This window comes from Marmota monax, unplaced genomic scaffold, assembly GCF_021218885.2.
Source record: "Marmota monax isolate L192 unplaced genomic scaffold, Marmota_monax_Labrador192_F-V1.1 WCK01_AAM20220418_F8-fsc00020, whole genome shotgun sequence".
In the NCBI taxonomy this organism is placed as follows: Eukaryota; Metazoa; Chordata; class Mammalia; order Rodentia; family Sciuridae; genus Marmota; species Marmota monax.
This window is the reverse complement of record NW_026692912.1, coordinates 23,546,370-23,572,731: the sequence shown is the minus strand read 5'-3', so window position 1 is coordinate 23,572,731 and position 26,362 is coordinate 23,546,370. Positions and strand designations below refer to the sequence as shown.

Sequence of the window (26,362 nt, the reverse complement as noted above, 5' to 3'; positions counted from 1 at the left end):
CCCATTATTTACAAGCTCAAATTTGAGTTTTTTTTTTTTTTAAACAACTATTGGCTATTTGAAAGAAGTGTTGGGAGATAAAAGAAAAAATCAAGCTAATATCATTATCTGGTATTTAGATTAAAATCTAAGCAAAACAATTAGACTTGGGTATCTTTCTGTAGTTGTTTTCCTTGGCACAGACAATACCAGGCAAGCTCGCCTGTTTTTTTGCTTAAAGTTTTTCTCAGAAAAGGAACCAGAGCTTTATTGTAATACAGGGCTCTTACTCATTAGCTGGAAACAAAATGTGTTTCAGTAATGAGGGGCAAAGGTCTTTGCGACTCAAAGTGGTGACGAAGTGTTCCTGGTTTTGCACGAATCTTGGTTCTAGTTGAAATCTAATGGCTTGGGGAAATAATGACTGAATGGGAATTTCAGATAGCACCACGCCCCTGTCACCCCCAGTGTACCACACACATCTGTGCAGGGTGACTTGACCCAGTTGTGTGTGGCGTGCAGCAGTCTAGGTGTCACATGTTCTTAGATTGTGATTATGGGTTTCTGCATGTTCTGCTGGACCTTGAAAGTGTTTTCAGTGGACTTGTACCAGCCAGCTTTTTTGGTCACTGATTTGCAGAGGCAAAGTGGCACCTATGTCCTTGCTTGTTGTTATCATTATGTTTAACATGAAATCTCAAAGAAAATTCTCCAGTAAAAACAGCCCATTAGCAGTACCACAGTTGCCCCGTCTTAGAACAATAACTAGGAAGCATCATCAAAGCTGCTAAAAACATTGAATATGTTACAGCCAAGAGTAGAATTTAGATTTTCTGATAGTATTGAAGTTCCTATGGTTTCATAATTTTTTTTTTCTCTAAGGTTTTAATGCTGAATAATAAGACCTTAAAACAATGAGATTTAAAACTTCTCCCAAGGGACTGGGGTTGTGGCTCAGTGGTAGAGCACTTGCCTAGCATGTGTGAGGCTCTGGGTTCGATTCTCAACACCACATATAAATAAATGAATAAAATAAAAGTCCATCAACATCTGAAGAATTATTAAAAACAAAAACTTCTGCCAACTCACCACCTTGCACCTGATGCAGTTGGTAGTGGGGAGAGCCTGCAGCATATCAGGGCCTCCGAGAGGCCAGGCAAAGGGCACAGACAAGAGCTGCCAGAGTGAGTGACACTCACCTGATGTAGTTTCCTGTCCAGAAGGAATCACCAGGTGTCATTGCTTAAGTGGGCATGACAAGTGCTAGTTCCTCACATGTGAGGTGAGTCCTGGGTGGCCCACCTCCTCCTTCAGATGTGTGTGACCTTGGGCAATGACCTCTTTAAGGCTGGAGCCTCCTCATGTAAAATGGAGATGAGTGGGGTGGGGTTGGCTTCTCTCCTTTTCCGATGTTGGAAGAGGCCAATGGTAAGAGGACTGTTGGATGGAGCAAGTCTGTTCTCTAGATGGGCGAAAATGCCAGGCCAGGCCCGAGCAGTCTGACTAACCTTCCAGTCTGCCTAGCAGCCACTGTGTGCAGCGGGATCACAGAGGAACCAATAACAAGGTCTGCACTCTCCTGGTCTTCCTGGGTGGCCAGTGTCACTGTTGACCAAGGAAATAGCACAGGCTGCCTTTCTTCTGTCCCACATCCCAGGACAATAGGAGCTATGTGTTTGGAGAGGGAATTGGCCCAGAGTGACTTACAGGGGGGACTGGGGGTGGGGTGGGGTGGGAGGTGTCCTTGCCCTCCTGATTTCTTTTTTCTGTCCCGAGGGCCCCTGATCTAAGCTTCCTACAGTGTGTTAGAGCTTAGTTCTGTCCTGTTCTTTTCCATAGGATTTGGTTATGGCAGTACCAAGTGCACTGTTAATGTTCTTAGAAACATATATAAAGTGAATTCTTAAAATAAAGTGAAACATACCTTAAGGTCAGGAGAGTTCTTCCAGCACCCCCACTTGTCCCTTCTGTAAAGAAGGCCTTTGGTGAATCTTTGAGAAGGAAGTAATGCTTTTTTTTAATAGTGGGAAGAATCAGATCTTGATCGCTCTGGTTTATAAGTTTTGAGATTTTTGAATGTCAAATTCTCTTAAAGTGGGATTCCGGCCATATGGCACCGGTAGAAAGATGTTGCATATGGTGAGACACTATGGCATGGACCCCTGGGAGGTTCCAGCATGCACATCACCTCCAAGTACTGGGCCTGATTGAATGCCACTGGCTTAATTAGCATATTGAACAAGACAAATTTCTTTTTAAACTTAGGTTCATTGGAAAATGAAAATGTTTTCTTTATCTATTTTGGAGCAGGTAGAAGCATTCAGAGCAATGTGGCCGACAAGCAAATGGAGAACTAACTAAGGGGAATAATTTGTTGCTCATTTGATTTTGAATCTGAAATTTTAACCAGAACTTGCATTTGAATGCTGTTTTTATCATTTTCTGTCATATTTCCTTCCAGTATATGTCATTAATTATAATTCATAGCTTATTAAAGCTAATAAAAAAATTTTTTTTGATGGTGCCAGGCGTTGAACCCAAGGCCTTGTGCATGGTGGGGGCAAGCACTCCACCAACTGAGTTATATCCCCAGCCCAATCCAATTTTGACACCAGGAGCTCAGACTTTCTTTTTGAAGTGGAGGATGGGGGGAGGGGTGGCGGTGCTGGTGATGGAAACCTAGGATCTCTGCATTCCAGGCAAGCTTTCTGCCACTGAGCACACCCCAGACCAGTTTAGACTCTTTCAAGAAGATTCTGTAAAGACCTAGGCTGCCCAAGGGAAGTTGTATTAAGCTTATTATAAGAATATAGTAGGGATATCACTTCACCTCTTTATGGTGAAGCTTAATGCCCTTTTTAGGAACACGGAGGAATTCAATTTTAGAATTTAATGGGTTCTTGAGGAAAATATAATGTTTGTTTTCTAGAAAAGGAAGTGAGATGTATGATCACATAGCAGTTACTAGTAGCAAAGCCCAGGAGCACATTTCTCAAGAGGATGCTTGTGTAGGCTCGCTGGCTGGGCATATAGAAAATATTACAGACCCTACCTGATGACACTTTGAGCTTCTCACATGCTTAGTATCACCAAGCAGTACTTTAAAAAATACCCAGTAAACCAAGATTTTCCTAATTCTAATTGGTCTTTCCCTCAGGTCATTATAAGGTGTTGAAATTTTCCTACGTGTTGAGGGGATAAGTAGATATAATTGATTAGAAAAGGCTTTAGGTTGAGAACTGATGGAAGAATTCTACATCATTCATAGAAAATAGAAGGCTGAAATTAATAGAGCAGAACTGTACCTGGAGAAATACTCTCAAAACTCAGAGCTCTGGGGTGTTGGTGCCATGGTGTGGCAGCCCTGTGGTGAGTAAAGACCCTGTCCTGCTCGCCATGCACACACCCTGTCTCCGCAGTGGTAGGAAGTGAAAAAAAAAAAAAAAGAATAGATGGATTTATTTCTTTTCTTTTCTTTTATTCTTGCTGCTAGTGAAATGATCTTGATTAGAAAATCACATTAGAACTTCAGCAGTTGCTGTTTGAAATAGAGCTGTTTCCATGCCACAGACGTTTGGAGAGGAGATTGTTTATTGAAATGTATTTTTATAGAAAATATTACAGAACCTGTAATCGGAAACTGATGGCACTGTTTTGTAGAGTGATATGTTCCTAATGCTGGTTGTGGGTTCCCTCTGAGCTCCCTTCTGTTCTAGAACGATGAGCCGAGTGAACGTTCTCCAAAACTCTCTTCGGATCTACACCGAGCTTCATGGAACAGAGTTTTTAGGTGCTTGAGTAATGTATAAATCCTGTTGGACAGGAGCTGCCTGTCAGTTTTATTAACTTTGACCTTTTCTCCCATTATAAAGGTGGTCCGGTTAATATTTAATGGGCCCCTTATAGATCTTGACAGTTGGAGCTGTGTTCCTGGAAACTGGGATCCGTATATATGATTAACAAATGCCACTTAATCACTATGAGTCAGTTTGCAAGGGCAAGTTTCATTCTGGGGGAAGAGACGTCCCTCCACCTACATGGGCTCCAGGAGCTGTGCTGTGGTTGAGCGCCTCCAAGATGGTGGGCTGCACAGGAACCCTGTAAAAGGCAGATGCAGTTAGCATATAGTTCTGCTCTTTTGTGTTTTGTTTGAGCAGACGATTCAAATGATGCCAGGTGGGCAAAATCCCCCTGCCACTCTGCATAGTTTGCAGGACTCTTCCTCTCCAAGTCAGCAGGAGTGGAATGGCTGAGTTTGCATGGATAAAGGAGAGCCAAAAGGAGAGATGATTCCTTGAGCCAGGAGGGGCCCTGCCAAGCCGTCTTTCCCTTTAAATTCCATAAAGCCCCATGCATATTGCACTCATTGCAAATTCTAGTGGGGAAGATCGAAACCCAGGCAGCTGACATTTTGAAACATTGTCTTTCAAACTTGTACTGTCCCTTGCCTCCATTGATTTCCCATTTAAGAAATCTGTAGGAGAAAACCAAATTTGAACAAAATTCATTGGTCTAAGATGAGTTGTTAGAGGCAAATTATGCCCCCCTTTTCTATCCTGAGAAGAGCTCCATTTTTATTATGAAGGCAATATATCCTTGTCTTGTGTGGGACAGCCATAGACTGCACAGCAAATCGAACAAGTAAATCAAGAGCCTGTTAAGAAGCAGTATGGATGCTCCAAATACAGCCGTTTCAGTCTTGCTGGGTCACTGGTATCTTCATTTTTATAGCCACTTCCAAGGAGCAGATCATTTCAATTGGCTTTGTTTTCTTCACTCTGTTTGTGTGCAGCCCAGTGGCATTAGGTGAGGCCATTTATTTTTTAGAATGTTATTACCCTTCGCATCCAGGGCCCAGCCCTTTATATGTGGTGGTCAGCAGCTTCATTACCATGAGCTGTAAGTAGCTGACACGACAAAGAAAATCTATGCCTAGGAAGAACAGTTTGAAAAGAAATTGATCAGAATTTTAGAATGAATTACTCTTTGTACACTTACTTTATTCTAAATATATGTTTGAAAGATCTTGCTTAATTTGAGAAGAGAAGAGGAAACATTGGATGTTATAAATGGTCTCAGTCTAGATTCATAGCTTTACATTTGCACATTTGAGTGTTTTGTTTACATCTGTTCAAAATTGGGACAACTTTCAAGGCTGATTTTATTGTGAAGAGTTGATGATGACTCTTACAATCTAAAATACAAAGCCCAGAATTAAAAAGTCATCATTATATATCAAGCTGGAGAGACGCTTTATTTGGCAGTTAGTGAGAATGATGAGTTTTATAAATCCATAGGTCCTAGTGGTAGGAGTTGGGGGATTGGCTGCATGGGGCTGTGAGGGAGCTCTCTGCAGTGATGCAAGGTTTCTGTGTCTTGATTTGGGGTGTTAGTCATGCAGATAAATACTTCTGCCAAAACTTATCAAACTGTACACTTAAAATGTGTGCATTTTACACAAACTGTTATCTTGAAGTGGATTTTTAAAATTTCTTGTTTGGTTTAGAACTAGGCAGTGTCATTTCTCTTTTCCAATGGAGAAGGTGAAATACTGTAGAGGGTAAAATGATCTGTCCTGTAACTTCAGAGCTCAGCAGTTTGTCCAGGAATAAAGCAAAGGATGCTGGCACTGAGCCCACTTAAAGTATGTGCTTCCTCCCTGCTACTTGTTTCCAGTCATAGGTAAGTGGAGATGATATTGACTTCTTCACCAGTTCTCAACGAGCCTCTATTTGTATACATTTTGTCAGATATAGTCCTGAGTTTGTCCTTCTGATTGATGCTGGTACCTTAACCATGAAAACAGTAGCCGCGTGGCACTTGAGTGTGTGATGGTTGTGTGTTCCTGGCTCGCTATGATAGGCTACGAGTTTTGTGGTTTTTATTATATGGAAGATATGATAATAACATGAGTTCTCAGAACTAACTCTGTCTTTAAGGGAAACCTTGGACTCTTATTATTTTTTTAAAGTGACATAAGCTTTAAAATTATTTCCATAAAATATATGAATAAGAGTGAAAAATAAAGAAAAATTACCCAATTCCTACTAGTATTTAGAAATATACTGATAGCATTTTAAGTGTCTATTTACATGCAAATTATTTTTAATTCCACAAAATGATGTTGTAAAGTTCTTTTGACATTTTAACCGCTTTCCCAATTCACTGTTGGACAGTTTGGTTGAGTCCAGTGTTCATCATTGTGTAATGCTGCCATGAGCAACCTTATCCATATTTCTTTTCTATTAATGCACTTCTCTCTTTAGGAAAAATTCCTTGCAGCAGCATGTTGGTAGCTGGGTATGATATTCCTGAACTGGTGGAGCAGATTGGGACTGTGTCATTTGGTGGTCTGATGCTGTTTCCTCCCCCCTTTGTTTTCTTCTTCTCTGTAGTTGCAGTACCATGCAGGCCTGGCATCTGGCCTTTTGAATCAGCAGTCCTTGAAGCGGTCTGCAAACCAGATGGGAGTGTCTGCCAAGCGTCGACCAAAGGCACAGCCCACCACCCTGGTCCTGCCACCTCAGTGAGTGATGGGTTTGGAAAATAACTTTCCTTTTGGGTGAACTCGACATTGTGCTTGTTTTGAGCTGCTGGAAAGTTATTTTTGTTTTCAGAATTGTTTCTTTCTTTAAAAAAGGAGTATGGTGGAAATAGAAACCAAGTGCTATGGTAACATCCTTTGCATAGATCTTTATGAAGCAGCTGTAATGCAGTTTGTAGTTTACATGTTTTGTATGTGACCTTTCCTTCTAAGACTTTTAGATGACACATAGCTTATCATTTCATTTGTTTCCTTATCACAGTCCCAAACTTGGCCGAATATGATTACCCTTGTCCTTATCTGACAAAGGAGACAGCCGAGGAACGCCTAGAGAGTCGGCTAGAGCTGGCATTGGAAGCAGTTGGGTTGCTGCTTCTTTTGGGCAGTGACCATGTGCCCTTCTGCGCTAGGTGCAGCGAGGTTCCTAGGGCACACACCTCTGTGAGTTCTTTCACACATGTGGACCTCCACGTACTACCACTGCCAGAAGGCTGGAAGGGCCCCTTCCTTGCCTTGTTCCCAGCGTATTTGTGCTGCCTTCCTCCCTAGCCTGGCCTCTGAAACAGTTTGCCTACCCTTGAACTTCATATAAACGGAGCCGCACAACATGGCATCTCTGTCAGCTTGTGTTTGTGCTGGGGATTGAACCCAGGGCCTTGTGCATGAGGAGCAGTGTTCTACTACTGAGGTGCGCCCGCCTGGGACCAGTGTATCCATATTTTTCCACTCAATATCTTTAGATTCAGCAGGCTGTTTGTACTTTTTGTTGCTATGTCTTCTTGTGAATATGCCATGTTGTTTCATCCATTTACCTGTTAAGTTATTGTGTATCAAAAGCCCTAAGAGATGTGTTCCAAGGATTGCTTCATGATGCAGCTGTCAGTCCTTGCTGATAAAGAGGGGCCCCCCCCCCCCCAGAAGGCTGGGCATAGACTTCAGGCACATTCCTCAACTGTCCTGCTGTCCTTAGACTCCCTTTTGCTTATGAACTAAAAGACAAACTACATTTTTACATTTCCTGCCCAAAGGAGTATTTGCATAGAAGACTTAATAGTTTGCCCTTACTGAAGATCTCATTTATTTTCTGCTTGGTTAGCAAATATTTATTGTGCCTACTGTGTGCTGGGGCATGGTCCATGCTCTGGAGATGTAATCACGAGGAAGATGGACACAGTCTTCCAGGAGTCTTTTGTTTACTGGATGGTGGTGGTATGGGAGTTGGGGTAGACAGGAAAAAAACTCTAAACAAATTTATAAGTTAGCACCATAATTTCTAGTTATAATCAGTGGAAGGGAATAAAGAAGAGCAAGGTGTGGGAGGGGGGAGCGTGCTGAAGTAGAATAGCCAAAAAAGGGCTCTCAGGACATGACCCGGGGCAGACACCTGGGAGGAAAGGCCAGGGAAGAGCTGGGGTGGCCCCCAGGGATGCTTCCTGGGCCTTTGTCCAGCAGGAATGCACTCTTCTACCTCCATGTACACCTCTCCAGACTTCCTCCACATTTTGCGTTCACTTCCTGGACAGGATGAACACAGCCAAGGGAACTGGGCAAATTGTCCTCGAGTGTTGTGTGTGCTGGGTGCCATATTTCTCAAGAAGCAGCTGACCACAGAAGCCCAAAGCTTCTTGAGGAGCGTTGCACTCTGTTGTTGCTTACGTGTTGGTCTGGGGGTTTTGCACAGCTCAACCTGCAGCTCTCTGAAGTCTGGTGGCCTTGTAACTTGTCACTTTCCATGCATGGATTGTCTATTGAGGCAAGATGTTGGCGAGGAGTGAAAGACTTTCTAATGGTCCCGTAAGACTGGAGCCAAAAAGTGTTTGTTGCTAACTCTCTTGACAAAAGTCAGTTCTTAGTCCATCTGTTCACCATTTGTTAATTTGCATTGGCTTGAAACCTGTTTACAGGTGACATGCTATTATGAGGACACTTAGAAACTATTTTAAGCACCAAGGCAATCAACAGACTCTGTTCTGATGCCAAAGGAAGAAAGAGAGAGAGGTATTCACAACTGTCATTATAAATTTATAATAAATCACTCAAAATACTTAGTTTCAAAGACAAAAGTAGTTACTGTGTGTGTCCTAAGAATACAACAGTGAAATGATTTCCTATACTTAGTCACCTATTTCCTATGAAAACTGACTGCTGCTTTTTCACATCTTGGAGTTTTGGGGGCTTACATTATCCTGGAGTCTCTTCATAAAACTAACATCCAGTGGCAGGATGTACAGCTAAGACTCTCATTGCACTTTTATTGAACACCTACTGTGTGTTACTCGTTGTGTTTGATATTAGCTAGAAATTCCATATAGCTACTGGCCTTACTGGGTTACAAAAACCCTTTTTAAAGTTCAAAAAAAAAAAAAAAAAAAAAAAAATATATATATATATATATATATATATATATATATATATATATATATATAACAGTAGTAATATATACATAATGTAGATTTTAAAAAACCCCAAAGACTATAAAAAAGAAAAAAGCTAATGTCATCCTAAAAAAGTTCTTACTAAAATTTCAGTAGATATTAATTCCAGACTTTTTTCTGTATATACGTGATTTTGAAAACTATATTTATATTACAATATAATCCCAAAGAGTTATATTGTAATATAAATATTCTCAAAGGTAGTTTTAGTCTAAGGTGGCATGATTTGATCTGTGGGATTTTAGAATTTGCGTATTGCTAGTGGGGTTATGGTTGTATTCTATAGATTCCTAATCACAACATTTTTATTATAAGCATGATAATACCTGACGTTAACTCCTTAAATTCAAGGAAATCCCTTGAACCCCCTTTAAAAGACCCAAATTCTCAAATGTGGTCACAGAACAAATTGCTCCCAAACTTAGCATTTTAACCACGTGCACATTATCTCTCACAGTGTCTGTGGACCAGTACTCTGGGATGGTTTGTCTGGGTGGTTCTGGTCCACAGTCTATCATCATGTTGCTGTGGGGAATTGGCTAGGGCCACAGTCCTCAGAAGACTCAACTGGGTCAGAAGCTCTGCTTCCCAGGTTGCTCACTGGTGCCGGCTGTTGACAGGAGACTGTGGTTCCTCTCCACAGGCTGCTTGAGCACCCTTGTGATATGGCGGCTGGATCCTCTAGAGGCAGCAAGCTCAGCCAGAGAGAACCAGGTGGAGGCCATCCTTTTCACGATCTAGCCTCAGAAGACACACGGGTCACTTGCATTTGTTCTCTTCATTAAAAATGAGCCATTAAGTGTTACTGACATTGAAAGGGGGCCGGGCGTTAACTCTCCTTTTGAAGAAAGAGTGTCAGAAAATGTGCAGACATACTTTAAAGCCACCTAGTTGCAATGGCCAGCTGAGCTCCCCCGGTGGAAGAACTGGCTCAGGGAAGGACTGGCTGAGCTGGCCAGCCCCATTTGCGTGTTTATTCAGTAAATGTTTTCTGTGGGCCTCCCAGAAAGATGTAATAATCTTGGCCTTCAGGAAGCTCTGAGGAACAGACAAGTAGCAGGACATCATGACAGCAAAGGCCAGGTCCTAATGATGGACCCCATGCCTAGGATGGCCATGCAGGGTACAGGAGACACACCAGGGGAGCCCGACTGGCTGCCGCTGCCAGCTTTCTCCACCCCCCCCCCCCCCCCGGAAGGATGGAGGCTTTATCTTGTGGAGGGAGCTCCAAGCTTTCTCACATAGCCCCCGTATTCTGAGGAAAGGTTTACTTCTAAGCAATAGAGGGAGCCAGGGAAGTGCTCTAGGTGCTCCTGCACACCACGGCCCCTCCCCAGCCCTGGCCCCTCCCCAGCTCTGCCTGGCTGAGCTGAGACCACAGGGTGGCGGGAACGCAGACTTGTAGGATACGTTAGTTTTTCAGATGCACTTGGCTTTAACTGTAGGAGTCTTTGAAGACTCCAGTTCCCCCCCTGAGTTCCATAGGATGATTTGATTTGTGAGATTAATGATTCATATCTTTCTTCCCCTCCAAAGAAGCTTGTAAGAAGATAAAGGTGTTGTTTCACCATGGAAGATCTTTTGCAGTGTGTTAGTTTCAGGGCCACCGATGAAGCACCCTCCCTTTCACGTGTTCCTTAGTCTTGCAGGCGGGACAAGTCTTTGCATGCAGAGCCTGTCTCCCCTGTTGCTGGGTAAACCTCACGGGGCCTCTGACCCTCACTGGTCAAGGTCAGCCTCTCTGAGAACTGGGCTTATCAGATTGATCGGTAAGTTGTGTTTGCAGATATCTGGGTATATAATACCTGCCAGATTGGGTTGTGTTACTTGTGCTGTCTCTCAGAGCCTCAGCTTTCTGGTATGATTTTGGGGTGCTCTGTGTTAACATGGGATGTTGGTTTTGATGGAGATGGCCAGCCTGAGTGGCCTCTGTCTCCTGGGTCTCAGCAGCCGATAGAGCAGGCTTTCAGTGGCAGCAGAAGTGAAAGGTTCTTCTCTGTTCTTATTTTGCACACCTAGGTTTCATTTAGGTTTGAGAGAAAAATAGTTTTTCAGAAGTTAGTTTAGAGAATACTGTCCCCATGCCCTGGAAGTTGAGACAGGCAGTTCCTTCTGTGTGACTGTCTTCCAGGAGAAGCCCCTTCCTGCTGAACCAAAGGCACGCTTTCTTTCATGGGCGCTTACCCGCAGTCACTCGGGTGGACTGTCCACGTTTCCTGTCCACTGAGCTCCATCCCTCGGCTGCTCTGGGCTGTTTCCCCATTGCTCCTCTTTTTCTCTCCTCTCCCGTTGGTCATTGTCCTTTCTCTTGGATCATTCCTGTGAGTAGACAGTCCACCTCCTGCAAGAATCCCCATCTCTGGATCCCACTTCCCTTGTCAGCTCCCACCTCGTTCCCCTCCTCTTCACAGCAAGCCTCTTTGAAGTCGTTGACCTCTTGTCTCTAGTTTGTACCCCCCAGGCCACCACTCTTGGAATCTCTCCCTGTCCCTCGCCTTGACTCCTCTAGAATGCTGCACTGGTGGAGTTGTGCAGACTGTCGTGTTGCTCTCTGGCTTCGTCTGCTTCTTGACACGTCGGTGTCTCTTCCTGTTTTATTGCTCCGTGTTCTCTGACCCCACTGGTGGCATTGCCTCCATGTTTGGATCTGCACCTTCGGAGGCAGTCTTCATGCCCTGGTTCCTGTCTGGCCCACCTCGGTTCTGAGTAACAGCAGCACCACCACAAGGCGGCGTGCTCTGTTAAGAATCGCTGGGAGGAAGCGCCACCAACGCAGGAGCCCCCGAGTGATGATGTGGCACTCATACCTGGGGTCCTGGTGTTGGAGCAAAGATTGCCTTCGGAAGGCCACTGATTGGCCCTGGGAGTTTAACTGCAAGAGGTGCATCTTGTGCCGCTGCCTTGCACTATTCCCAGGAAGATCATGGACTTGTGGTTACGCTGCGCAGAGGCGATGGATAGGATCCTCTCCAACATATGTGGGGACTGCTGCTCTGCTCGGGAGAGGCTCCTACTGTCTTTTGCTTTACATGAAGCCACTGGGAGTCACGTGAGCCCAGTGGCGGCAGCCTGTCCTTGGTGCAAGTCGTGAGTGCGGTGGGAGCTGCTCAGGGCCCTTGGTTTTAGAGAGAGGAGCAAGGCAGGCAGTTGCCGACGGGACACCCAGAGGCCTGGAGTCCCCCCTGACCACTGTTTCTTTATCTTTTCTGCTCCTGATTTGAGCCCTGTTGAGGAGTTGCGTTTGTGGTTGTCCCCCCTCAGCTACACTGGTGTGAAGCTCCGAGTTCTGAGCTTCCAATGCAGGCTCCTTGACAGGACTGCCATTTACATGGAGAGGATGGACACGGGTTTTGAGGGACTGATTTTCTTCTTGAATACTTTGTTTTTCTGTGACTTGATACTTTATTGAGGGAATATTGTGTGTATATAGTGATTAATTTATAACAAATGCATCAACTTGGTGATAGCAACGTGGAGAGAGTATTTGGCTTCTCTTTTTCTTAGAGTGAGTTCATGTGCCCCCAAGCAAAGTAACAGTGAATGAAGCACGACCCAGGAGTGCACCCAGTCATGGTCATGAGCTGGACGTGCAGAGCCCGGCTTCCCAAAGCCCCTTTGTCTAGGGATGCCCTGTCACCCAGACTGACCAGCCCTGAGTGTAGTGGGGAACAAGCAGGTGTTTTGCCTGTACTGATGTCCCACAGAGGAGAGAGAGAACTGTGCAGTCCTAAGTTGTCTGAGGTTTAAAAAAAAGTCATCAAAACTTGCTTGGAAATTCGCTAAGTCCTTCTTTCCCCTACTGGCAAGTATTAAGTAACAATATTCATTAAATACCACGGAGAGGCTATGTAATAAAGAAATAATCCTCAGCCTAGGTGGCTGTAGCTCTCCAGAAGAGCTGAAATTGAGAATATAATTAAAGATTAAAATGTTGTTTGCATTCTAGAACATGGAGAGATCTTTGCTCTCCATTGCGGGACCATATTAATAAGGAAGAGATCAGTTTCCAATAACTGACACTACCAAAGCTCATTTATTAACATCGGTCACAGTTAAGCATCTGACTCTGTGCTTCTTTTATCTTTTCCCTGCAAGACTGGAGCCGTCTCCAGGAATGGTGAGGAATACCAGTCTTATCTCAGAACAAGTTATCCATGTCTGTTCAGGTCCTGAGTTGGAATAGGAATGCTCAGACAGCAGGAGTCATTTCTTTAGGAATCTTAAACCCTGCTATTCATGGCAGCCCTCTTTTGGCCACAGAATAATTTTCTGCCTATTAGTTTCAGCCGGTTTGTGTACAGAAGTTAAAAAGGTATAGGAATTATACCATGTATTGTTATTTTCAGGTTCTAAAATTGCAGCTGGTGAAGGGCCATCTCTACACAGGATGGAAGGAAATTTTGTGTGGTCAACCTCTGGTATCCAGAGTCCCTTGAAGCCACCTGCGGGCTCAGCCTCCCAGCGGAACAGCCTTGCCGGGTGGACTGTAACAGTTAACTGCCCAGGCCCCATCTCCTGCTCTCTGTCTTTCATTGCTGTTCGCACTGCTGTTGGCTGGAGCAGACTCCCGCGGCGTTTCCTTGGGGTGGGGGGGTGGAGTCTAGACTTCCTTCTTCCAGGCTCCAGTGTTGCCTTGTCCTCATTGCTCCTTAGAGAGTTTCTCATTTGCGGGCCCGGAGAAGACATGCCCAGTAGTGGTGGCTGAAATGTCCTTTTTTATGTGTTCATTTCCTCATGTTATTGGCCTGTGGAGGAGGGCAGTGTCTCTCCAGATCCACCTTGGATGGGGAAGGGAAAGTGCTCCAGCGCCAGGGAGGGAAGAGGCCGCCTCCCTCACCTGCCTCCCTCACCCGCATCCCCTGTGTGGCTCTAACACTGTCTCTGCATGGCGTTTGCCCTTCTTGCCCACGACCTGGTAGCCTGAGAGCGTGATGACCAGGGCTGTGGGCACTGTTACTGCCCAGCCCTCGTGCACACCTGTTGGCTGAACAAACGAATCCTGAAAGCTAGCTCCTTTCCATGCTGCTGCCTGGCTGCTGCGGACAGGGCATCTTTCTTCAGGATGTTTTGGGTGTGCCTTCACCGTGCTCCTAGGCACTGTGGTCATTGAAAATCTGCATATCTGTGATAAAGTTCATAAAGTACCCACTGTAAAAGATCAACAACAAATTAACAGCAAAATTAGCATGAATTTTTTACCATAGGGCTCAGCAACTTCAGCATACCTGAAAATTCCTTCAGACCAGGAGCTCACTGCGGGGACTGGACAGCGGAAAGAAGAGTTAAGGAGAAGGGGGCTGTTGGATTGGAATTTTTTCACAATGAAATGTTTTTAAAAATATAGGTCTGGAACTTGGATTGTGGTCAACGAAGTAGAGGTTTGGAAATGAACAGTTGTAGGGTTGGCAGGAGAATTCTGGGGAGTGGATACATCCTGCCAGAGACTGTGAAGGGGAGACTGAAGAGGAGACTGGCAGAGCCCTGTGCACCTGGCCCTGCTCCTCCCCACCCGGCCTTGCAGGCACTTACAGCCCCCACTCGCAGCTGACCTGTCCTTTGTCTGTCTCAGACCCATCATGACATAGACTAAAATTTAAAAGTTAAAAAGAAAATGCACAAAATAGAAATCTGTAATAAAGAACCCAGCCATTAAGCACTGAGTCAAATGTGGCAGCCGGTAGAATCAGTTTAAAAATGATATTTCATTGCACTCTAATTGTGTTTCTCTTTTGCAAAGGGATTTTATCCAGGAAGACAGCTGTCTGGTGTGGTTATTACATCACTCGGCCATTACTGGGAGAAGGAAGAAAAGAAATGGGTGGTTGTGTAGCCCAGCCAGCAGAGGGAAGCTGGGTCCTTTTTAAAATCCCTTTTTACATAACAAAGAACCAGCTTGGGATTGTTAATATCTCAACCTTGCCACTCCACTGTGAGGGAAACTCTTAAAAAAAATACTTCCTTCTTCCCTGGAGTGGAGGGGGATTTGGGTGGTCCCCTTGTGTGTTCTGTCTCTTGAGGCTAAAATGGTGTGTTCCCACCATTTTAGTCTCAAGATCTACTTAGGGTCACAAGTGAATAAGGCACTGTGAGCCAGTTTCTCTGTCTGCCTGTGCTGGAAGATTCCGGAAGCCCTCTCAGGGACGGTGATCTTGGCAACAACGCGAGGACAGGCGCTGAGTAGAAAGTGGCTCTGGCTCTTGGCTGAGGTGTTTGGGCAGACGGGCTTTGGCCTGCTGGCTACAGTCACTCTGCAGCACTCTGGCCGATGCACAAGAATTCTTAATAATAAAACATGAGAATGCTGTTTTCAGTCCAGATCCTACTTATTTGTAGCTTGCTGAGGCGTTGAATCTCTCTCCAGCTTCCGTTAGTGTGGGAAGTACTGGTCATTTTCTCTGTAGGGAGGCAGTGGTGAGGGCCTTGGGAATGGCCGGCTGGCCCTTGGGATGAGCACTCAGGCTGTCCCCACTCTAGGATCACTCTCTCACCTGGGTTTGAGTGCACCCTCTGGCTCCCAAGTCAAGGGACCAACCAGCCAGATGTGGGAGCCACAGCTCTTTTCAGGAGGCTAGGCATCCTCTGGACCGATGGGTCCCAGCCTCAGCTGCAAGGAACAAGGAACCTCATGGGGAGCTGTTGGGGTGGCGGCAGTCGGGGCGGGGGGCTTGGCAGAGCATATTGTCCTGCAGCTGCAGATGGGCACCTGCTGGAATTGAAGGCCCAAGGAAGGTGGAGCCTGGGCCCCTTCCTCCGCACGCCTGCCCCAGCCTTTCCCTGACTAGCTTTAGCTATGATCCCGGAAGAGGACAGACCTGTGAGATTTTGCTTATTTCCTTCCTTCCAGTATGTTCTTGTTTATATCAGCTGTCTGGTGTGGTTATTACGTCACTTGGCCATTACTGGGAGAAGGAAGAAAAGAAATGGGTGGTGGTGTAGCCCAGCCAGCAGAGGGAAGCTGGGTCCTTTAAAAAATCCTTACGTCCTTCTAACTAAGTTAGTGTCTCTAAGCATGGATACTTGAAAATACGTAAACGAGACGCGCACAGTTTGGTTTATTATAGATTTGATGTGTATTCTTTTTTTCTTTACAACTGTATGTTTTAGCAGCTTTATTGGAGGTTTCAAAAAAATACAATAAATTGCATACATTTCAAGAACACAAATTGTGAAGCCTGTGAAACCACTGCCATGCTCACTGTACTCAAGATGACTAGCGTATTTGTCACCCCAGATGTTGCCTCATACTCCATTATTATCCTTCTACTCCCTCCCCAGGCAATCCCTAATTGGATTTTTGTCATTATAGATTAGTTTGCATTTTTGAGAAGTTTATGTAAATGGAATAAAAAAACATAGTTTTTAAAAAAAATCTGGCTTTTTAGCTCTGTATACATTTTGAGTTCATCAAAAAATTGTTGCATGTATTGGCAGATCATTTCTTTTCATTTTTTACTGCTATATAGTATTCCACCAAGTAGATATTCCCCAGTTTATACCTGCATCTGTTGGTGGACATTTGGGTTGCTGTTGCTATTGCATGCAGTAAAGCCAGTATGAGCATTCATGGACTAGAATTTGTATGATAATGTGTTTTCCTTGCTCTTGGATAAATACTCAGGAATATTATGTGTAGGTCATATAGTAGGTGTATGTTTAAGTTTTTAAGAAATTGCCACATTGTTTTCCAAAGAGGAGATATCATTTGACACTCCCACCACAGGGGTGAAGTTTGCTCCACAGCCTCACCAACGTTTGATGTGTCCATCTGTTTAATGTCAGACGTTCTGATGGGCATGTCGTGGTGTCTCCAGTGATCCTAACATGTACCCCAGCATGCATTTGCTCAGTGACTTATGGGCACCTTCTCGCATGCTTGTTTGCCATTACTATATCATCTCCTTTGGGGATGTGCAGAAGAAAGATTGAGGCCTACTGTGTAGGAAATTACACTTGGGAAATGTGGATTTTCAGGATTTCTTTTGAAGGCTTTAAAAAATGCCCTAATGCAGAGCCAGTTATCAAATTATTATCTGTCAGCTGACTGGTGAGTCCCTGTTGTGGCTCATCATTCTGTCAGTTGCTTTGGGGAATGGCAGAGGAAGTGGTACAGACTGAACACCCAGGAGTCCAAACTCAGTTTTGTGGTGTTTCTAAACTATGTCACCTTCCTTCCTATATGGCTATGATAGTTGTAGATCTGCATGTGCCTGTTGGTGGTGACCAGCTTCTAATTAGTTTGTCCCGATTTATTTATTTATTTATCTATCTATCTATCTATCTATCTATCTATTTATTTATTTATTCGTTCGTTCGTTCATTCATTCATTCATCTATGTGTGTACATGCTCATCTTTGAACCACTGGGGTCTAAACTCAGGCTGTTTGTATTTATTTGCATTTTGCTCTGCTTTTGTTCATTTTTGTGTCTCAACAAATAAAACCTGATGGCCACAGTGCTAGGTGCTGGGTTTCCAGTGATGACGAAGCCTTCCCTTAGAGAGCCTGGGATGTGCTGGGGAGGCAAGGAAGGCCGAGGCCTCTGGGTTCCACGGGAAGGACCGCTCTTCCCCACTTCCCCCACTCCTCCTTGCCTTCTGGGAACCTCATTTTTAACCTTTAGTAGCCAGACTTGAACTCAAAAAGACCTTCGCCTCTAGGGACTGGGCTAGGGACACATTCCCACATTGGGGAGATTCCATTATGGATGTGAAGCTGAACCTCCCCCCCACCCATCCCCTGCTGTGTTTTGGAGCCCAGTAAAGACAATCCCAGGTGTATCTTTTAGAAGAATGTAACTCTTGGCTCCAGAGATTTTTCTTTCTTTGTAGCTACCTGTCTTCCCATACAGGGAGTTAGATTTTGGGGACTTACTGTCCCCAAAGAAGAAAACTAAAGGTATCATAGTGCTCCAAAGAAAATGTCCTTATAAGTCTCTCACAGTCTTAAAATATAAAATTTCATTTCATTTTTATCACATTGTTAAGCCAGGATGAATCCTAAGCACAATAGCTCTCACAGCTTTCCTTTCCTTCCCTCTTTGGCATCCAACAAAATAGATTTTGAGGGTGAGGTGGACTTGGGCATTTTGGGGGAAAAAATTGAAACTACATAGTATATTAAGCAAATTAAAGCTACAAATTTCCTTTTCCTTTTCATCCATTTCCAGACCTCGTCCTGTTAGTTAAAAGGGACCCTTCCCCACTGTGGGCGGGTAAACCTGACTTTACATAGCACTTGCTGGTCGGGCTGGGCTGGGCTGGGCTGGGCTCCTACAGATTAGCCTCTCCTTTTTTTTTAAAGATTTTTATTTTTAACAAAGGAACACTTGGAATTTAAAGTCCACCATGACCAATTAATTCAGTGTAGTCTATTCAGGGGACATCTAGACAGTATGTGGCCTTGTCCTCACCTGAAGGAACTTCTGATGTTGTTGAGGAACAGTAATCAGGGTGTCACGAAAACCAGACCTGGGAGAGCCAGGAGGCACCCCCTTTCTCCCCACAGTTCATGGCTGTGGACACTAAGGGAACAGACAGCTTCTCAAAGAAGTTCTCAAGATTTTGAGCAGCAGAGCCAGGACTGGAGCCTCATAGTTCTGTTCCTCTGCCACCGTCTCTAACCTGAGGGTGAGACGGAGTGGGAAGAGGACAAAACAAAAGCTGAGACCCAGAGCGCAGGAATTCTTTGATGTCTGCCTGTTTCCAGGTGATGTTTTTGCCAGGTCTCATGGGATTGCCACCCAGTTTGCTGTTCTTAGATGTCCCTAAGTGTGACATCGCTTGCTTCCTGAGGCTTGGCTGCAAGCCCAGCAGGCACCGCTAGCCCTGCCCCTGGTCTCTGCAAGAGGAGGGGGCCGTCCAGGCTTGGCCTGGAGCTCCACCCTGGGAGTACTGCTGTGGGCAGAGGATGCCCTTCACCAGCTAGGAGGAACAGCTCTTTCTGATTTACCAGTGAGACCAGCTTTAGAGGCTCAAGAGTTCAAAGAAGGGCAGGCAGCAAGAGTCTACAAGCCACTCGGCCGTACCTGAGTTGGTGCTGGGGCTCACCCGTGTCCAGAGTCTCCCAGCCCAGGAGTGGTGTGGCTAGGACTCAGACTTGGCACAGGCACTCCAGAAGCTGCATGTGTCAGCTGTACAGAGTAGAGGTGCCTCCTGTCCAGCTGTCATGGGTTAGGCTCTTGGAAGCAGGTGCTGAGGTAGAGTTGGGGTGCATGTGTTTGGTAGGGGTGAGCACCTGTGAGGGGAAGGGAGGAAGCAGGAGTGGGTGTGGCAGGGGGAGGGGACAGCCACGCAGACCCGACAGAGCCTCGACCCCTGGACACCTCTGGAACCAGCGTTACCAGTAAGCATGGCCCTGTGTTGACTAGGAGGCTGGCCCTGGTGCCCTGCCTCACTCCATCTCTAGGGGAGCTGGCTGTGGGAAAGCCAGGACTGCACAGCCAGGGCCGAGTGCTCTACCCAGGTCTTCACCAGCTACAGTGTTATTACTGTATGGCTGCGTTCCAGAATGCTAACAATGGCTTTTTATTCCAGAAGTAGGGAGTGTGACTCAAACTGCTGTGTTGTTCAGTATGGGCACATCTTGTTTCTTGGTGTACGCTCGGTGCCGCCTTTGGTGGTCTGCCTCACTGCTCTAGTATCCATTCTGGATTCTGTGCAGTCTTACCCCCCAGTGGGGAGACCCAGTGCTTCATCCCTTCCAGGCTGAGTCCCAGTCACCTCCTCTGCCAGGGTGGACCCGGGGTACCCAGGTGGATTGTCAAGACTCCACGTGCTCCTCTCAGTTTCCACGTGACAGCAGCCTAGCCTCCTTATGATCAGAGCCAGTTACTCTGGCAAGGTGCTGATTCTTCTTTTTGCTCACTGGATCCTAGAGCAGGAGCCCAAAGTACCTACATGGCAACCTTAGGTTATTTGCCATGTCTTCTGCCAAGTTTGTGCCCCTTTTGGGGATGAAGATCTCTAACTCTGTTGCCCGCGTGGCTCCCAGATCCATGTGTTCTTTCTCCCACGGGCACAGCATCATACACAGGTTTCTGATTCAGTGTGTGTGCTGTACCTAGAGGACGGCACCCGGCCTTGCAGAGTGTACTTCCAGGATGGTGCATTGGCAGTGCCGTCTGCAGGCTGTACCGCAGGTGCTGGGTACGGGGTGTGCTGTTACCATTGGATCCCATGGTCACGGGTCCACTAGGCACAGTGGCTTCCTTGATCTTGTATGAATCTCTCCTGGAGGTTCAGAGATTCTCAGTACTCCTCTGATGGTGGTGCTGAATCAGGCCCTGGGAGCCAGAAATGCAGACTCGCAGTTGGAGGGTGAGCTGCTCCTGTGAGAGAGAACAGGGTAGCCTTCGAGGATAGAAGGAGCCCAGAGCAGTCCACCTGCACCACGCGCTGAGGAATAATGCAGGCTGGATATTTATCAGTAACTAATCAGCTTTAACCCACTTTGTCTCATTGTCTTACATACAAAACAACAAAAACATGAACATATAATATGTAAATTATATAATAGTAAGAATGTAACTGTATTATAGTAGCTATGATGTAAGTTAATATTATACTATACATGAGCCCTAAATTATGATTCCCAACCTATGTTATTGCACCTGTGTTAATTTAGTTAAAATATTCACAGAGTTGAAAACTTGGTGTAGTACTAATGGGTCAAAAGGTGCAAGTTCATGCAGTCTGCTCGTTTCTGCCACCATGGCCACCTGTTTGTGGGCCCGTTATGCCGACAGTGGATATTGACTGGAAGGTTGTTTTGGCTACCTGGTTGTTAAGTGCCTTCTCAATAGCACTCACCACACGTCCATGCAGATGTTTACCCCAGGCCTTTTGTCCTGACCTCCTCGTCCTTTCCTTTCTAAGCCTTTGTTCTGAGCAGGCCAGCCACCCCTGCCCATGAGTCCACATTTCATCTGACCTGCCCCCCTCTCTCCGTGAGACTGGCCCCGGCTGCACTGCTTGAAACCTTGCCAGCAGGGACGTTTCCCTCCCTGCTCTCTGTCAGCACCACCCTGGTGAATCCATAAGGTGGCTCTTAGCCACATACCATGGTGCCCATCTATGAAGCGAGCTTGGGCTTGCTTTCTCCTCCCCTCTGGTTGATCGTGGAGGATTTCCTGGTACAACCATAGGAATGGGCAGTGGGAGGGCCATGGCAGTTCTATTGTGAGGGCAGGAGAATGTCTTAAGGCAAAGCTGTAAGTGTGTTCTGTCCATTCCACGGACTGCGAACTGATTTGGGCCCTCCTTTTTGCTTGGGATAGGAAAAAAAATACATTCACTAAATCATTGGCTTAGTCTGAACCACAGGCCTGTTGATCTGCTCTGGCAGAGATGCCACAGCTGACAATAGATGCACCCAGCTTGGCCTATCTCCCCACTTGACCCAGCCTGGGGAAGTCTGCGTCTTCCTCCAGGATCCCTCTTGTTTTGCCACCATCAGACTAGTAACTTAACGGAGATAAACTGAGGACCACTGCCCCTGTATCCTTGAGATCCCTCCAGCTGATGTTGACCTCTGCCATTGCTCTAGGATGCAGTATTATTTTTGATGTGCTATGTGGGTGTGCATTGGGGGTGTGGCAGGAGCAGGGTAGTATCAGAGACTTATGCTGGACCTTCCCGACTCTGGTGCATCTCACCCCATAGACCAACCACCTTATATGGTTATTGTGCAAACTGCTAAGTGTGTCACTCTCACACAATGTTTGGTGGGGCTAGATGCCCAGCAGAGCACCCATAATACAACTATAGCCTGGACTCCATTTATTAACTACTGTCTGTGTGTCCCCACTCTTGGGGAAGCATGATGAAGTTTCAGTCTCCAGGGATAACTGTTAACTTAGGTGGCTTTGCAGCAGGCATTGTCCTTGAGTGAACTGGCAACACATGCTGTCTGTTCACCTCACAGCCAGCAGCAGGGCCCTCCTGAGGGATCCGAGCAGTATAGCTCCCTGTCACCACACTTTTATTCAACTGTGACATTATTGTTGTACAGATAAGATCTAGAATACTGGTATTAGCCAGGTGCAGTGGCACATACCTGTCATCCCAGCAATTCAGGAGGCTGAGGCAAGAGGATCATAAGTTCAAGTCCACCCTCAGCAACCTAGTGAGACCCTGTCTCAAAATGGGGAGGGGGGGAGGTAGAAAAACAGAATGCTGGTTTAAATTTTTTGCCCCTCCCTCCAGGATCTACTGTTTCTAGATAACTTTTCAACATGATAAACAAAGTTTTACAATGGGGAAAACCTGGCTTTTAAAAAGTTGCTATTGAAATAAGAATAACAACTGATGTTAAAGTGCTTTGTTACTGTATATGAAAACACGTAAGATAAAGAAGTTTAGGTCAAACACACAGGCTCTGGAATGAGACTGTGTGGCTTGAACCCTGGTCTCCTGTTCACCATCTGTGTGCCTCTGGGGACACTGTCCAACCCACCCCCACCCTTGGTCTTGACATTTATCAAATGGGACAATGATAAAGGAAGAGTAGAATGTATCTGCTGTATGGTGGCCACTCACAGGTCATTATTACTGATGTTTACAGCGGCTGTAGAATGTGCCAAGTGAGTGTTGTGGGTAGAGTTCCTCAGGGAATCCAGCTGGGGCACAGCAAGGCTTCATGGAGGAGGTGGCCCCCACAGGGCTGTCTTGTAGGAGTGTGCATGTTCCCTGTCAGCAGAGGCCCTGCAGAGGTGCAGTGATGATTGCAGTGTAGACTGGAATTGTGTCGATTTTTAATCCTGTTGGCATGCCAGGTGTATTCTGCCCCTGTCCCAGTGGCAGAAACAGGAACAAGTCTTTCCTGTCACCTCAGTTCAAACTCAGATGAAATTACATCTCCTCTTAGTGTATATGTTTTCTGCTAATGAATATTCTACCCGTCCCCATATATGTATATGGGAGGACACTGTTTTCTTTCCAAATAGTGTCTCAGGACTTGAGCAATGAAGAAGAGTAAAATGTCATGACAGGGGTCACTGGTTGAACTTAGACAAAGTTCTTCTGACATGCAATCTTGGTAAATGTCTTTGTTACTGATAATTAATGACTTCAAGACACTGAAAAACCTGAGTTCCTTTCAGAACCTTTAAAGAAAAATTCCATCTTATGTAGTTTTTAATCATATTTTAATTTTGAAAGTCATTAGTTTATTCATCTTAAGGTGGTGCCTTAGAACAGGAAGTTAGGTGGTGATTACCCTAATTTTGTGAAAAGACAGATGATTCACAGGGTCCAGCGAAGATTGGCCTGGACCCTTGCTGAGTCGGCTTCAGACCTGTGCCAGATGTGGGTGGGAATCATTGTTACAGGCTTGCTACTAATGGTGAGTGAGAAATAATTTGCTTTGAATTTTGCTGCAGCTAGTGCAACTAGCCTGTTCCTCTTTCTGAGGGGTTCCTGGCTGGGTGAGGATGTGGAGCTGACTGCTCTGCTCTGAAATGTCAGTTCTGAATGGTTGTATTTGAGGGTATTTTTCCCTCTACAGGTGCATGCAGACTTAGATGTCTGATGACACCTGTAGTTTTTGAAACACAGCTGTACTTTAACATAGCAAGCGCCTGTTGTTTTGTATGGATGCCTTCGAGATATTTGGGTACAAGGTGCAGTTATGAGAAACTGTCAAGAGCTGTCTTGGGAAGACAAACAGGCTCTTCTGGTGCTCTGGGTTATGATCTGCGAGCCAGGACTCCTGCGCTTAGCTCTCAAGCACACCCCAGGTTTCTCTTTGTCCCCTGCCACTGTAACGCCAATTAACATTGATTAATGAATTGATCACAAGTGTTTATAGATTTCCCACCCATGTCTGATTAGTGCAGAGTTATGTGCCCTTGACTATGAGGAACTTATAATCCAATTGAAGGATGAAATTGTGCTCAGAGGCAGGTGAGAGAATGTCAATTCCTAGTGATTTGTATAGATGGCCTGTCATGAGATTATTTCGAGCTGAAATCCCCCGAGAGGTACAGTGTAGACAGATCTCCTGTGCTAATGGAAATCCTAGATCTGGCTTTCAAGCTGTAGTGCCTCAAAAGGTCAGTGGTAAACTAAGACACCACCAACTTCTAGGGCCACTCTGAAATCAGTGGCCATATGAGCTGTGCAAGCAAGGCAAGGTCTGAAAGGACCAAATTAGTAGTTCTGCACCTGTTTGATCAGATACTCCTGCCCTTTGGAGAATCTGCAGGATGCTCACTGAACATTCATAGAGTGATCATGGATGCATGTGATGGTGCTACTGTTCAGGCGTCATGGGTCTGGGATGCACCATGAGTCAAGATCCCTGCTCTCATGAAGATAATAGTCGGTGGACGTACAGATACACATGTGCTTCCAGGACCCTCTGGGTTGATCAAAGAGAGGGAATCCAGGTAGAGCCTCATGCACAAAACAGAAGATGCAGGAAAGTTCCAGAAAGGGTTGACCTTGGAGCATCACCAAGTTGTTGGAGATGAGCAGCAGGTGTTTTATTGCAAGGTATCTATGGGCTCAGTATGGGAAGAGAGAGCGTTGTTAAGGGCCTGACTCCTTGCAGCAAGAGTGGAGCAGCTCCACTTAGAAAGAAGCAGAAACTTCCTGTAAACAGAGGTGTGGGAAGATGTTGGGGCTGAACCTGGAAGGACAGTCTGGGGGAGATCAGAGCTGGCGCTCCTCCCATGGGGTTAGAAAGATGGTGAGTGGCCCAGTGTGTGCGGGGTACAGGAGGGTGGTGGCTGGATTCAAATGCCTTGGTTGCAGGCTGAGGTTAGGTTTTAACTAGTATACTGGTAGTTGGTAACTGGGTATTGTGTGCAGGGCCAGCTGGCTCAGTTACTAATGGCAGTATGCTGAAGCAGCCACAGAAGAACTGCTCATGGTGTCTGGGATATGCATTATTCTTTTTGGCTTTTTATAGAAAGTATGTTTCCGTGGAAGGGAGGGATGAATGAAACAGGAAGTCAAGGTGCGGAGAATTGCCAGGGCTGGCTGACGGGCCCTTGTCCTCTGGGTGTGTTCTAGCCTCCCCATTTGAAGAAGTCAGCTCCATACAGGACGGCCAGGTGCACAGTAGTGCAAGTGGACCAGTGCTGCTGAACTATACATTTGAAGAGTGAAGATGGTGGTCATTTTATGTGTTTTCTTTAAACCATGCTTTTTTTAAAAAAAGAAAAAGGTTAAAATTATATATGTTGCGTATGTCTTACCTACAGAGAGGTGATATCAGACTAACAACCACAGAACCTGCTGCAGAGGCCTCTGAAGAATGTTTTTGTGGATGAAAGGTCTCAGGGAAGTTTCAGGGTGGAACCCAGATCTCTTTCCTTGCTTCATGGTTTTCTAAGAGGAGACTCAGTTACCATTAGTGAAATCTGAACAGTGGAGCTTTTCCAAAGTGCTATAAATGTTGTTTAGTACTTACCAGCCACTCACAGGATGCTCTCATCCTGCCTTTCCTTGTCCCTGTGATAGAATATACCCACACCTCATTGTGTTAGGAAGTTGAAATGAGATCACGAATATTTTAAAATCTAGCACTATTTCCATTTCCCTGAACTTCTATATCTTCAATCAGAACTAGGCAGGCAAGGTAGATGGCTTCCTTAGAATACAGGTGACAGTGATGTGCTAAATAGCTGTTTCATTATGGAGACGTGCAGCCAGGTGGCCTCTGGAGCCTACTTCTCAAGATTTATTGTCATTTTCTAAAAATGAGAAATGAAACCACAATGTTAGAGAAAAATTTTAAAAGGCAAAAGAATTCATAATTTAACCTATTTAACATGGTGATTTTTGTTTTATTTCTTGACTATTGTATTTATAGAATTAATTTCCTAGTTCATACTTTAAAAAATTGCAAGCCTACGAGTCAGCCAGTGACATCTTCATGACGCAGCCTGTGTCCTTTGCAGAGAGTTTGTTGTTGCCCAGGCCCCCAGAGCATGGATGCTTTTGTGTAGCTGGGAATTCTGGGGTCCTGGCCAGGGGCGGGGGGGGGGGGCAGTTGCACAGGGGCAGGCAGTTCCCAGGGCTCGTTCTTAATTGAGTGCTATCCCTGCTGTCTCAGTGGAGTCCAGCACAGTTAGGTTTCCTTGTCCCCACCACAGTAGGGAGAGGCCCAGTTTCAGACATGATTCTTGATGAATGCCCTAACAAAAATTAAAAAATTATTGGCTAATTTGTCAAAATATTGTCCTCCTGACAGTTGGGGTAATATAAACAGAAAGGAAGAAGGCAGAAAATTGAATAAATTTGCAAGAAAACAGGAATGACTTTGAAAGACTAAAAGACTGACTTAATATTATCAGTAAAACATGTTGCTCTCTTATATTGTCAGCTGCAGTATTCAGGGGAGGTAGCGATTTCTTTAGGAGGGAACCTGTGTGGAGTGAGTTTTCTCTGAGTTTAATGCT

The 26,362-nt window shown here is 45.4% G+C and overlaps 1 protein-coding gene across 2 annotated transcripts in view; it reads left to right on the top strand.

Annotated features, from left to right (window-relative positions):
• Positions 1-26,362, top strand: part of Med27 (mediator complex subunit 27) — a 181,673-nt gene that overhangs the window by 53,372 nt on the left and 101,939 nt on the right. For both annotated transcript variants that reach the window (XM_046451423.2, XM_046451424.2), the window contains exon 3: positions 6,375-6,505. In XM_046451423.2, coding sequence (XP_046307379.1) covers positions 6,375-6,505 — 131 coding nt within the window. The remainder of the gene's footprint in view (positions 1-6,374; positions 6,506-26,362) is intronic.